General features: G+C 43.9%; 2 protein-coding genes across 8 annotated transcripts in view; one reads left to right on the top strand and one right to left on the bottom strand.

Moving 5' to 3' along the window:
- Positions 1–13,606, top strand: part of LOC135220502 (RING finger protein 145-like) — a 344,353-nt gene that overhangs the window by 182,468 nt on the left and 148,279 nt on the right. The window lies entirely within an intron of this gene.
- Positions 1–13,606, bottom strand: part of LOC135220500 (mediator of RNA polymerase II transcription subunit 17-like) — an 88,185-nt gene that overhangs the window by 54,535 nt on the left and 20,044 nt on the right. Inside the window, exon 4 of the mRNA XM_064257641.1 lies at positions 3,391–3,594. Coding sequence (XP_064113711.1) covers positions 3,391–3,594 — 204 coding nt within the window. The remainder of the gene's footprint in view (positions 1–3,390; positions 3,595–13,606) is intronic.

Below are 13,606 nucleotides of genomic sequence, written 5' to 3' on the forward strand. Positions count from 1 at the left end.
GGTTTTAAACAGCTTCCGTACAGTCGCAAGGAGGGAGACTATTCTCCTTGGGGAGAGAAAAACCCGAAAAAAAATTGTGAGTCCAGAATCATCCCCAAATATGGAATCCTCTGACTCGGTACTAACTGTGACTTCTCTAAATTCATTACTAATCCCAGTTGCTGTGTTAATATTAGTGTCCGATTTAAATCCCTCACACACTGGAGACTGGAGTCAGACCTTAGAAGCCAGTCGTCCAGATAAAAAGCAATATTGATTCCCATCAAATGTAACCATCGACTTACCGGGGCCAGGACTCGAGTAAATACTTGTGGGGCTGTCGAAAGTCCGTAACAGAGCGTTCTGAACTGATAAACTCTGCCGTCGAAAACGAACCGTAGATATTTCCTGGAGCTCCGATGAATAGGTACATGAAATTATACATCTTCATGTCCAGCGATACCATCCAGTCTCCTGGTCGAAGAGCTGACATAACCGACCGGTTGGTTTCCATACGAAACTTCGTCTTCAGAACAAAGATATTGAGAGCACTCACATCCAGGACCGGCCTCCAGCCCCCCGATGACTTGGGGACAACGAACAGCCTGTTGTAAAAGCCCGATGAGATGTCTTCCACTATTTCTATGGCCTTCTTGGTAATCAGGGCTTCTACTTCCTTGGCAAGAGCCAAAGCTCTTTCTGATCCCTGCGTGTATGCTGTCAAGGCGATGGGAATTCTCGACAGTGGTGGATCTTGCACAAACGGGATCACATAACCTTCTCTTAATACTGTGATCACCCACTGTTCCGCCCCTCTTCGACTCCATTCCCGCCAAAACAGGCGGAGTCTTGCTCCTACAGGTGTGTGAGGGTAAAAAATTCCTACTGTCCGACTGTCTCGAGGGTGGTTTCTTACTGGTTGTGGCCTGTGGATGCAAATTAGTCCTTGGTCTGGGTTGCCATCTAGACTTTCCTCCGCGAAAAGGTTGCTTCTGAAGAGGTGACCCTTTAGCTCCTGTAGATGGTGTCTCCTTGGGACGTCGCGTCGACGAACGAGTCAATAAGTCGTTGGTAGACTTTTTCTCTAGATCTGCGAGAACTTGCTGAATAACCTGTTCAGGGAATAAATGCGACTTACATAAAGCGCAAACATGAGAGCAGACTTCTGGTTAGAAGTTACTCCCTTGGAGGTGAAAGAGCACCAAAGTTCTCTCTTTTTAAGGACGCCCAGAGTAAAAAGAGATGCAAGCTCCCCTTTATCGGCACACGATAATACATCAAGCCAGTCTGTCGCCAAGCTATCTTCCAGAGACCGACAATCCTCTATTTTCCTTGCTAATGCAGCAATAGTCCAGTCTAAGAAGCTGAAAAACTTCTTAATATTACCTTAAATAGGTTCTTAATCAGGTGGTCGAAATCAGGCGAAGAAGAAGAAAATTTTCGCCGACGAAAACGCTGTCCTTCTGTTAGCATCCACCAGACCTTAGAAATCTCCTTGGGCGGAGGCAGCGACTCCCAAAGAGGGTAATTCCCCGGTAGCATAAAATTTATATGTCTTCTGTAACTTGGACGGTGGGACAGCGAAGGCGGCTTTACCAGACTCCCTCTTCTTCTCCAGCCACTTCTCTGCTTCTTTGAAGACTCTTTTCGCCGACTGCGAAAGCACCAGTTTAGGTAGACTCGCCGAAAGTACTTTCCTATCCTTAACAAAGGTAGAAGGAGGCGAAGATAGAGGAGCTGGCTCGAATTCCGTATAAGAAGCCAACAAAAACTTCATTAAGTTGGAGTAAGCAGAAGCCGCTTTCGACTCTTGTTCCGACTGATCCTCCCCATCCGACATTGTCGACTGCTTGGCTTCTTCATCCGTATAAGACTTAACTTTCTTCAACGACTTAACTAAGTCCTGAAGCTGTCTCAACGGTTCCAAAAAAGCTTCTTCTTTGTTGTTCGCATCATCTCCCGATGGTGCGGGCGAAGGAGACAACTTCCTTGATGAAAACTTGCGAGTCGAACTCTCTCTCTCGTTAGCAGGCGAACGAGTCGAAACTTTCCTTGTTTCAGTCGGCGAGACAAAACCATGCGAGTCCGACACTGATACCTCGCGAGCTCGTTTGCGAACAGCACCCGAACCCTCTACTAGGCGAAAGATACACAGGGTTCTCCCAAAAGCTACACGGGTTGAGGACTCTTTTCCCTCCCTCTCTTCACAGGTGATGACGAATTATCCAATGGCACTGCGCGCCTTTTCAACGGGCGTGACACTTCACTCCACTTCTTTCGCCTGGTATCAGGCGAACACACCTCCGAGTCCGACGACAAACCTACACCAGACACATCTACACCTTTCCAGTGGTGTCTCTTTACAGAAATCGAGTCGAAATTTCACGACTGAGTCGACGGCCGCCCGTGGGCAAACCCCTCCAGTCTCCCTTCGACTCACGGCGTAGTCTTCTCCCAGGTGCTGGGGAGCGGGACAGTGACCTCGGTCTAGGAGACGTGGAGGGACGGACAGCCGCCTCCTCGGATACGACACTTGCACTTTTCACTTCACCAGACTTAATCACAAATTCACGAAAAGATGTACCTAAATCCATGACAGATTTAGCAAGCAGCTCAAATTTCCTATCCATCTTATTTTCTAATTGGGCAATGGTGTCGGAATCAGAAGCATGGGGAACCTGAGCCGGAGTAAGGTGTACTGAAGTAGGAGGACTATCAATAGGAGAGACGTTTGACAAAATAGGAGAAGACAAAGCGGGCTTCTTGCCTCTGACGGCAAAGGAGTTGACTCTAATCTAGCCCTACTATCAGCCCTAATGGCTGCCTTTCTTTTTTTCCTATCTTTTTCCATCTTATCAGATGAGGACAAAAAACTCTTCCATCCTTGATCACCTAGATCTTCACATTCATTACATGTACGCTCTTTAGTACATTCTTGCCCCCTACATTTCACGCACTTTGAGTGTGGGTCATAACATAATTTGGCTAATCTAACAGATGAACCTGAATCTGACATAACTCACACTAAACAGATGAATAAAGAAAGCAGCCTAAGCCGTCAAACACAAAAAAAAAACAACCAAGAAAAATTGTACTTCACAAATCGGGTGTCAAACAAAAATGGCGAACAGTTGACTGCAGCAAAATACACAGGTGTTTCACCGTGGGCGGCAGAAAACGAATTGTCAAGCAAAGCTCAGTAGTACCGGGGATCCCCGAAAGTGGGCGGGGTTGTATCACCTACACGTCAGCAGCGCCAATTAGCGCCGAGAAATTTGGAATTTTGGCTGCCGTAAGGTAAGAAGCGTATAGCTATGTAATTGTTCGGTAAGTTTCATGTGTGAAAGCATAATTTTGTTCAGGACACTATCAGTTCAATTTATAATTCATAATTATATCAAATATACTTACATGTTTAAAAGTGGATCCAGCTGAACGATACGAAAGATCACCAATTATATTATTAGCAACCTTTCTCAATCTCCAGTTCTGGCGTAACTTTAATAATTCAATATGGAAATCAAGAACAGATCGGTTTGGTCTTCCTAACTCTGCTTGAGATGCACGAAGTCGATCAGCACCATTAATCAGTATTGATGCTGCAGACTGAAGACTCTACAAATAGACACATATATTAGTACAGTATTAACAAAATGTACATAATGTGATGTAATCTCGGCATTTCATAGCTACATTTTCTCTCACAACCTTACTGGTTAGCCCTTAGAAAGTTCTGAAGATCCAACATGGATTGTGATGTGCTACATTCAGTTTTTAAGTCTGGATTCCATCTGTTCACTAACTTTAGACATAAGCCAAAACAAATTATCCCATGGGCCAAAAGAAAGCTACATATTTCCAATAATGATTAAATGAACATATTGAAATTTTTGAAAAGAACATTGTCAAAAAAGTTCTGCTACAAAATATGAATGTTGAGTATTTTGGTATAATAATGTTAATCGAACAGTAAGGTCCCCAATTATGCGAGAATTTGGTCAATCCATGGCCTCGCAGAACTGGAAAATCCCAAATTTCGATACACACCTTATGGGAATGATTCCATTAGGGTCAAGGCAAACGGCAATTTACCCAGTCAAACTTTTTTATACTACCCATTTTCAATACTTTCTCTGTACAATACTGTACTTTTTTCTAATATGAAATTGTTCTTATGGATAAATAAAATATTAAAAAGGTTTTAATAATTTGAAAAAGTTTAAAATTACACACAGGATGGTGAAAACTCCCACAAGTAAACACTGCCACTATTGGGTGCAAGTGTACTGTATGATACAGTCACTTCCTTTAAAAAACCTTTTGGATGGAATTTCCTCTACCTATCCTCTGCCAAAAAACCTTCAAGCTTCTCTATCTCATCCTCCGTAAAGAGTTCCTCTGCTGAAGGAAGGCTCTGTGAACTATTTGAGGTTTCGGGACTGGCGGATCACGTGTTTCTTCACTCCTGTTAGGCCTAAGAAACTTGGTTATGAGCGCCTGTCTCAGTTTCTTTGTCCATCACATTCACTATGTAATCGTTTTCATCTAAATTTATTCTATGATAAAACAGAACTGATGAAAATTCAAAATTTTATATGAAATTATAATTTCTCAAAAAGAAATCATAAAAATTCAAAATTCAACATAAAATGAGTTTCTTGAAAAGTCTAGATCAAACAATTCTCTCTCTCTCTCTCTCTCTCTCTCTCTCTCTCTCTCTCTCTCTCTCTCTCTCTCAAACACATCTGCTTCTCTGTTAATCACTTTTCCTAATCATTTTCATCAAAACCTATTTCAACAATAGAAAAAATAAATGATCAAATGCCAAAAGTTAGTCAAAACAAGTTAACCTAGACAAAAAAAAAATTTCTTACTTCATGTTCAGCAATGACGGATTTCAAGTTGTCAACTGGTGCCAAAGTGGAAGTTGCTCTTTCCTTCATCTTTAACTTAAGGACAAGCTTCTTAGTTTCGAAAAAATAGGTCTTTCTCTTCAACCTCTAGGCAGATGCATACATGATGCAGATGATCAAAATACACTTCGCAAATCTGAATAATACGTATGGCGATGATGGCAATACCGATCATTCATACACACTGCGCTATGACATCACAAATGCGTGAAGCGGAGCCTTCCGTCTTAGCTAACAGCTGAACAGAAGCCTTCAGAATAAACTTCACAGGTCTGAATAATACCTTTGGCATGATGATGATACCGATTATTCAGAATAGTACACTTCGCAGATATGCATAATACGTATGGCAATGATGATGATACCGATCATTCACACACACTATGCTGTCTTGGCTAATGGGAGAGCAGGAAATCTTTCTCTCGCATTTCCCCTTGGAGGAATAACAGTTTTTATTCCAAGCATTCCCAACCCCCCCTTTTCTCAGATACCATCAAACCCCCTTCCCCCACCTAAAATACTTAAAAAGACAATAGATTTGATACATTTGTGGCCCATGACTCGTAAACTTTGAACGGCTTCACAGATACAGAAAATCTATTTCTGAGAACTAGCGACCACATAAAAGGGGAATCGTACTATCCGAACACACATTTCGGGACCGGACTGTAGTATAATATAATGTTAATAGTAAGAAAAGTGATGGACTCATAAGGAGGCAGGACGCCATCTGGAACCCCACACTATAAAAGCCCAAGTCGAATCGGTTGACTGTGATAAAAAAAAATATATATATAAAAAATTTTTTACATGATATTCTTAAAATAAAATGATATTGTTATAATACAATAAAGTTTCATACATACTTACCTGGCAGATATATACATAGCTAAGACTCCGTCGTCCCCGACAGAAATTCAAATTTCGCGGCACATGCTGCAGGTAGGTCAGGTGATCTACCGTCCTGCCCTGGGTGGCAGGATTAGGAACCATTCCCGTTTTCTATTCATATTTTTTCTCTTCCACCTGTCTCCTGCGGGGAAGGCTGGGTGGGGCCATTAATCATATATAATCTTGCCAGGTAAGTATGTATGAAACTTTATTGTATTATAACAATATCATTTTCATACAATCAACTTACCTGTCAGATATATACATAGCTGATTGACACCCTTTGGTGGAGGGTAAGAGACAGCTAACATGGAATAGACAGGTAAACAACATATGTTGTAGGTATAAATAACCTTGGTTCCTATCTGATAGGTGGTAGACTTCGTGGCTGTTGCCCGGTAGTCTGCATCACCTCAAGACTTTAGCGAGATATGTGATCTATGGCTAAGAGTTCTTGTGGGTCTGCCGATGGGGTATGAACCGCTAACTCGGCAGAGCCTGAAAGGACTTTGTCAATGGGTACTGGACCACCCCTTCTATAACAATACACCTTATGAAGGAGTTGCAACACCGATCCCGATCACCTGATCCTAACACGAGGGTTCGCGCTCAAATTGAAAAGAGTTATCCCCACACTCCTTTCAAAAACCCCAATAATTTCACTAAGTTAAAAAACTTTAACTCAAAGTTAAGGATCAGTGTTGGCTCTATCCCAGTAACGTATCCGCAGAAACGTATAAACCAAAAGAGAAGGAAAAATCTCTCGTAGGTTAACTTGACCTCCTTTGTGTAATGAGAAGTCAACACAGAGTCGCCTCTACCGTACAACACAGCTAATATGTCTTATATGACATATTGTTATGTAAAGAACAAGAATTTGCAAAAGCGCGCACTTCCTGCGCTTTTAATTCTTTCAGCTGTTTGAAGGAATCAAGTCACTTATGAAGTGCTTAGGAGATCTCCCAGTTTCAAAGACGACCAGGGCTTTCTTGAAATGGATCTCTCCCGACTGAAGCCTGAAGCCTGGCAGGAACCTCGCGCCTGGCTGGTGCTTCGCTCTTGGTTGGGCGCCTAGCGCTTGTCTGGTACCTTTCGCTTGACTGGCGCCTCGCATCTGGTTGACGCCTCGCGCCTCAGCTGGAGATTCGCGACTAGAGACCTGGCTTGAGCCTGGCTGGCTGCTCGCGCCTGGCTGGCGGGTCTCGCGCCGGTTGGAGTGGTGCCTTGCGCCTGCCTGGAGCTTCGCGGCTGGCTGGTACCATCGCGCCTGCCATGGCGCCTCGCTTCCTGCCTGGCGCCTCGCGCCCTGGTTAGCTCCTCCCCACTTGCCGGAGCTTCGAGCTTGGTAGAGTCTCGAGGATGTCTGGCAATGTCCACATCGGACACTCTTATCTGTCCTATATGTTTCGCATCTAGCGCATCTGTGTCAGGTTGTAGGCCCAGTTCTTTCTTCTCTATCAGACAATGACAGTGTTATGGGGCTGTCTGCTCTGGCGTTTTTTTTACGCCTGTTTTAGCATAGGCTCCTGGTTGGCGCTACATTGTCCGAAAGTCCTGAACATCCACAATAGTAAATCACAAGACTGGAGAAGGGTGGAAGAAATTCTTCCACTTTGAGCTTTGGCTCTCCGGCAAGGGGAGGTGATTGTAGTCAGCTACATCAGTAGACGATAGGATATCTAACAGTATGAGAGATAAGTCTTCCTCCGAGGAGGATCCTTCTTGAGTACTTCCCTTGCTCCACGAGATCTCTTCTTACCTGTTGAAGAGGCTTCTCGTTGCAGAATCTTCCCTATCCCTTGTCCGAAGGAAGGGAAGAAGCTTGGAAGTCGAGAAGGAGACTCCGGCAGCTAGAAAATTGGGAGTACTCCTGATTTCTAGCCTCCTTATTGTATCCCTACTGAACACCTTCTGGGAAGCATTTCGAGCCGCATTGCATTCCAAAGACTCATGTAGGCAAACGTTTTAACCATTCTACTGTAGATGAAAACGTAAGTACCCTGCCTGGACAACGAAACCTCTATCTGAAAACATTGAATCAGGAATAGGGGGGGGGGTTTTAGTTCTTTTGCCAGACATACTATGCTGGCAAGAACCCATTGCCTAATCTCCATAGAATCTGATGCGAGATTCCAATGCTCAAAAAAAAATTCACTTGTCTTCTTGATCGTTTGGGACCAAGAGAAACAAAGAATTCCCTCATAAAAATTTCTCAAAGAAGTTTGATGAGGAGCAGTTCCATCTTGTCGGAACATAGAATCTGTGGCCACAAAAAAGATCCCATTAGAAGTACATGATATCCTACTCTTGTCATATTGAGGTATCGTATAAGATCCCGAAGATCTTAATCCTCTGCTATCTCCAATCCCTTTATAGAGACAGAGTATAGCCTTTTACTGCTTTCTTTGATAACAGAGATATACAAAGGTGATTCTTCCCTCTGAAAGGGAAGAAAAAAACCGCTATGTGGTTCACAGAGGTATCGGAAGAGGACAGTTTCCTCATTCCCTCTAGCACAATCTGCAGCAATTCTATATCTTGTCCATGACTATTGTCATTTACCTTGAAAAAATCCTCTCATTCATGTCCACTTCTGGTCAGTCTGCACGCAGACAGACCTCAGAGTGGAGAGGTTGTTAAGGTCCATTATAATAGATGCTGATAGAATATTCAGACTGTCTTGGAAAAGACTTCCAAAACATGCTGTGAGAAGAAGAAGTGACCTCTGTGAATCAACCTCTCTAAGGCCAAAATGAGGCATAAAATATTATCTTCCCTTTCTTGACGCCCTTTATCTTAAATTCTGCAAATAATTTATATTTAGGGGAAAAAAGACTAAAGTTTATTCCCCTTTCTAAAAAAAATAAAGATGGCGTATATTGCTACCTCTCTTGGTTCGAGGAAAAGGAAGCAGTCTATAGGAAGCCTGTTCGTCTTCTACCTTACTGAGAGATCTATGAAGAAGACTTTCCGCAGGTTCTCACAACCCTTTCCAATAAATGTTAAACATGTTTAACAGTTATTATCGTCGATCGAGAAGGATCTCTTTGTTAACGCGAATAGGAGCGAAAAAGAGATTCTCGATGCTCTTTGCGATATGAGAGAGTCGTGGAATTGGCCTAAGTGATTAAATGGTAACGAAATCAGGAACGAATCTTGCCGTTACCGAGGCCTGGTGTCCGACAGGCTACTGGACTCTTAGGTTAATAACTCGCTAAAACGAGAAAATCTTGGATGGTGCTCTTGGCTCACTGCGCCAGGCTGGCGCTTCTGGCGCAAATTTGGCGCCAGGCTGGCCTTTCTGGCGCAAAATTTTGCGCCAGGCCGGCGCTTCGGAGCATTGGCGAGTGGGCACTTCTGGCGCATTGCGCCAGACTGGCGCTTCCTTCTAATTCTTTTTATGTTATGTGCCAGAACACCTGTGCCTTTATGGTAGCCGACATCCTTTCACATGTTAATTCCGTTCTTAGTAGGAAAAAGCTTTATATACGTAGTATAGTCCATTCAGGGAAACAAGTTCTGCCCCAAAGAGAATGTTTCCCCATCTGACTCATCCATCTTCTTCTGAGCAGGTACTCGAATAAGCTATGCTTTCGTAAGCCTGAGAGCATTACTATAATAATGCTCTGCTGCGATAGAATCCTTTAATAATGTTACCTACGGTAAACAGCATTGAAAAGTTGTACTATCTCTCTTATTGAAAGCTTCTTAGCAAAAGGCATACAATATTTTATTTATGTTAGCTTAACTATCCCCTCAATCCGAGGTTAAGACCGCGATTGTATGGGAGAGATACAGATAGTTATTCCATCCCGCAGGAGAGAGAGATACACCCAACTGCTCACGACTGACACCTACATGGTACTGACAGTAACTGGCGTACTGCGTTGGTCTCAGGCTCTCAGCGAAAGCAGTCCCCGTTAGCCGTCTGGCCTTACTCTTCCAGAGTTGCCAGCTACTCCATTTAATAAAGGAATTTTATAAAATTATTATTGAACTTCAGGAAGTTCTTATTAAAGCATATTTAAGCGAAACAAGACTTCGATAAATCTAGAAGCTAAGTAGGTGTTGTCTTAAAACAATCCCTTTAAGCGTAGTCCTTCCTAGGAAAGTCGTAGAAGGATACTGGTAATTGAGTTGCACAGAAAAGAAGTAACTACGGTATGTGTTAATGATTTGACCGTATCGTATTCTCATACAGCAGAAACTCTACTACCTTCTACTATCTTCGTTCTTTTCGTTAATGCACGATAGAAAGAGTATATGTATATATATCCTTAAGGAAGGAAGTTAATCCAGGAACTCTTTCAAATCTTCGTGTTTCCTCCCCATAAATCGCGGAAGAGACAGAATTCCTGTTCATCACTAGGGTTTACGGAAGGAAGTAGATATTTCCTATCCGCCATCATACCCAAACGTCGATGAGATTCTTATTAAGAAAAAACATGATATTGTTTAGAATACAATAAAGTTTTGTACATACTTACCCGGCAGATATATACTTAGCTTATGTCTCTGACGTCCGACAGAAATTCGAATTCGCGGCACACGCTGCAGGTAGGTCAGGTGATCTACCCCCCTGCCGCTGGGTGGCAGGAATAGGAACCGTTCCCGTTCTAGAACCAGATTTTCTCTTCCAAACTGTCTCCTGAGGGGTAGGCTGGGTGGGCCATTCATCGTATATATCTGCCGGGTAAGTATGTACAAAACTTATTGTATTCTAACAATATCATTTTTGTACATGCAACTTCCCCGGCAGATATATACTTAGCTGATTGACACCCTTGGTGGTGGGTAAGAGACAACTATTTACTGAATAGACAGGTAAACAACATACGTTGTAGGTAATAAATAAATAAAACTTGGTTCCTACTTGTTCAGGCAGAAGATTCCATGGCTAATGCCTAGGAATCCTTGCTTCGCCTCAAGAGCCTCAGTGAGGATGTGACCTATGGCTAAGAGTTCTTGTGGGTCTGTCGATGGGGTCTTATCCATTTACTCGACAGAGCCTCTTACATGACAATATGCCTATGCCCAGTGGCATAATTAAGGAGCACAAACACCGATCCCGATCACCTGATCCTAACACGAGGGTTAGTGCTTAAGTTGAAAAGAGTTATCCCCAAACTCCTTTCAAACAACCCAAAGAAAAAACACGACGTTAACTAAAATTTAACTCACTAGTTAAGGATCAGTATCGGCTCCCTATCCCAGCAATGTATCCGCAGACACGTATCAACCAAGAGAGAAGGATCTCTCGTAGGTTATCGTTGACATCCTTCGGATATGGGAAGTCAACACAGAGTTGCATCTCCCGTATGTGACAGCTAATATGTCCTTATGACATATTGTTAAGGAAAGAACAAGAATACAGAAAAGCTCGCACTCCATGCGCTTTTAATTCTCAGCTGTTTGAAGGAATCATCACTTGCACTTGTCAAGTGCTTAGGAGAATCACATTGTCTCAAAGAAGGCCAGGGCATTCTTTGATATAGATCTCTTCTGGGTGAAGCCTGGAGCCTGGCTAGCGCCTCGCGCCTGGCTGGAGCCTTGCGCCTGAATGGCGCCTAGAGCCTGGCTGGAGCCTTGCGCCTGGCTGGCGCCTCGCGCCTGGCTGGCGCCTGATTGGCTCCTCCCTCCTGGCTAGCGCCTCGCGGCCTGGCTGGAGCCTTGCGTCTGGCTGGCGCCTTTGCGCCTGGAGCTTGGCAGAAGACTCATGATTTACTGTCTATGAGTCTGCATGCCTCAGAGTTTCAGCGAGGTAGGGACTATGACTGACAAACCCTTCTGGATCATGTCAATGGGGCTAACCCGCTTACACGACAGAGCCTTCTCGATCGTGCCAATGGGGGCTGACCCACTTACATGGCAGAGCCTTACCTGTATCATATCAATGGGACTAGCCCTCTTACATGACAGAGCTTTAGGTTTCTCTTTACTGGAAGGAGCCTTGCGCCTGGATGGATCCTCAATCTGATGGAGCCTAGCCTTGAAGGAGCCTGGCACCTGGATGGCGCCTGGCTGGCTTCTAGAGCCTGGCTGGCTCCTAGAGCCTGGCTGGCTCCTAGAGCCTGGCTGGCTCCTAGAGCCTGGCTGGCTCCTAGAGCCTGGCTGGCGAGCCTCGCGCCTGGCTTGGCTCCTCCACACTTGCTGGAGCTTCGAGCTTGGAAGAGTCTCTAGGCTGTCTGGCGATGTCCACATCGGACACTCTTATATCTGTCCGATTTGTTCGCCTCTGGCGCATTTGCGCCAGGTTGGAGGCCCGCTCCTTCTCAGTATCCGGCCATGGACAGAGTTCCGTTGGAACTGTCCGCCTCTGGCGTTTTTCGCCTGTATTGGCATTTGGCGCTTGGCTGGCGCTACATTGTCCGAGAGTCTGAACAAACCACATAGTTTATCAGGAGACTGGAGAAGGGTGGAAGAAATTCTTCCCCTTTGAGCTTTTGGCCCCTGGCAAGGGGAGGTGATTTTAGTCAGCTACACCCAGTAGACGACAGGATATCTAACAATACGAGAGAGAAGAGTCTTCCTCCGAGGAGGATCCTTCGTGAACACTTCTTTTGCTAACGAGATCTCTGTCTTACATGTTGATGAGGTTCCTCGTTGCAGAATCTTCCCTATCCTTGCCCGAAGGATGGGAAGGAGTCTGGAAGTCGAAGGAGAGACTGAGCTGAAATTGGGCGGAACCCTGATTTCTAGCTCTTATTGTATCCTTCTGAATACCTTCTGGGAAGCATTTTGAGCCCTCATCGCCACCCCGAAGACTCTGTAGGCAAAACGTTTAAACCATCTCTTCTTCTGTAGATGAAAATGTAAGTACCCTGCCTGGGCAACTAAACTTCTATCTGAAAGCGTTGCGTCAGGAATAGATGGATTTAGTTCTTTTGCCAGACATACTATGCTGGCAAGAACCCATTGCCGAGTCTCATTGAATCTGATGCGAGATTCCAATGCACAAAAAATTCACTTGTCTTCTTGGTCGTTTAGGGATAAGAGAAACAAAGAATTCCTTCATAAACTTCATCAAGAAGTTTGATGAGGAGCAGTTCCAGTTTTGTCGGAACACGGAATCTGTGGCACAAAAAAAAAATTCCATTCGAAGTACATGATATCCTACTCTTGTCGATTGCGGTATCGATAGATCCCGAAGATCTTAATCCTCTGTTATCTCTAATTCCCCTCGTAGAGACAGAGTATAGCCTTTTACTGCGTTCTTTGATAGCAGATATATACATAGGTGATTCTTCCCTCTGAAAGTGAAGAAAAAACCTCGCTATGTGGTTCACAGAGGTATCGGAAGAGGACAGTTTCCTCATTCCATCTAGCACGACGTCTGCAGCAATTCTATGTCTTAGCCATGACTATTGTCATTTACCTTGAAAAATCCTCTCATTCATGTCCACTTCTTGGTCAGTCTGCACGTGGAAAGACTCAGAGTGGAGAGGTTTTTCAGGTCTATTTATAATAGATTCTGATAGAATATCCAGATACTCTTGGAAAAGCCTTACGAAACATGCTGTGAGAAGAACGTGACTTCTGTGAATCCAACCTCTCTAAGGCCAAAATGAGGCATTCATCCTCTCTTCCTTTGACGCCCATTTATCTTAATATCTGTTAAGAATTTATAACTAGGGGAAAAAGACTAAAGTTTATTCCCTTCTTTAAATTAAAGATGTGCGTATATTGCTACCTCTATTGGTTCGAGGAAAGGAAGCAGTCTATAGGAAGCCTGTTCGTCTTCTACCTTGCGAAGAGATCTATGAAGACTTTCCGCAGGTTCTCAAAACTCTTTTCAATAAATGTTAGACCTACGTTAACAGTTA

Source organism: Macrobrachium nipponense, chromosome 2 (genome assembly GCF_015104395.2).
Source record: "Macrobrachium nipponense isolate FS-2020 chromosome 2, ASM1510439v2, whole genome shotgun sequence".
NCBI classification, from domain to species: Eukaryota; Metazoa; Arthropoda; class Malacostraca; order Decapoda; family Palaemonidae; genus Macrobrachium; species Macrobrachium nipponense.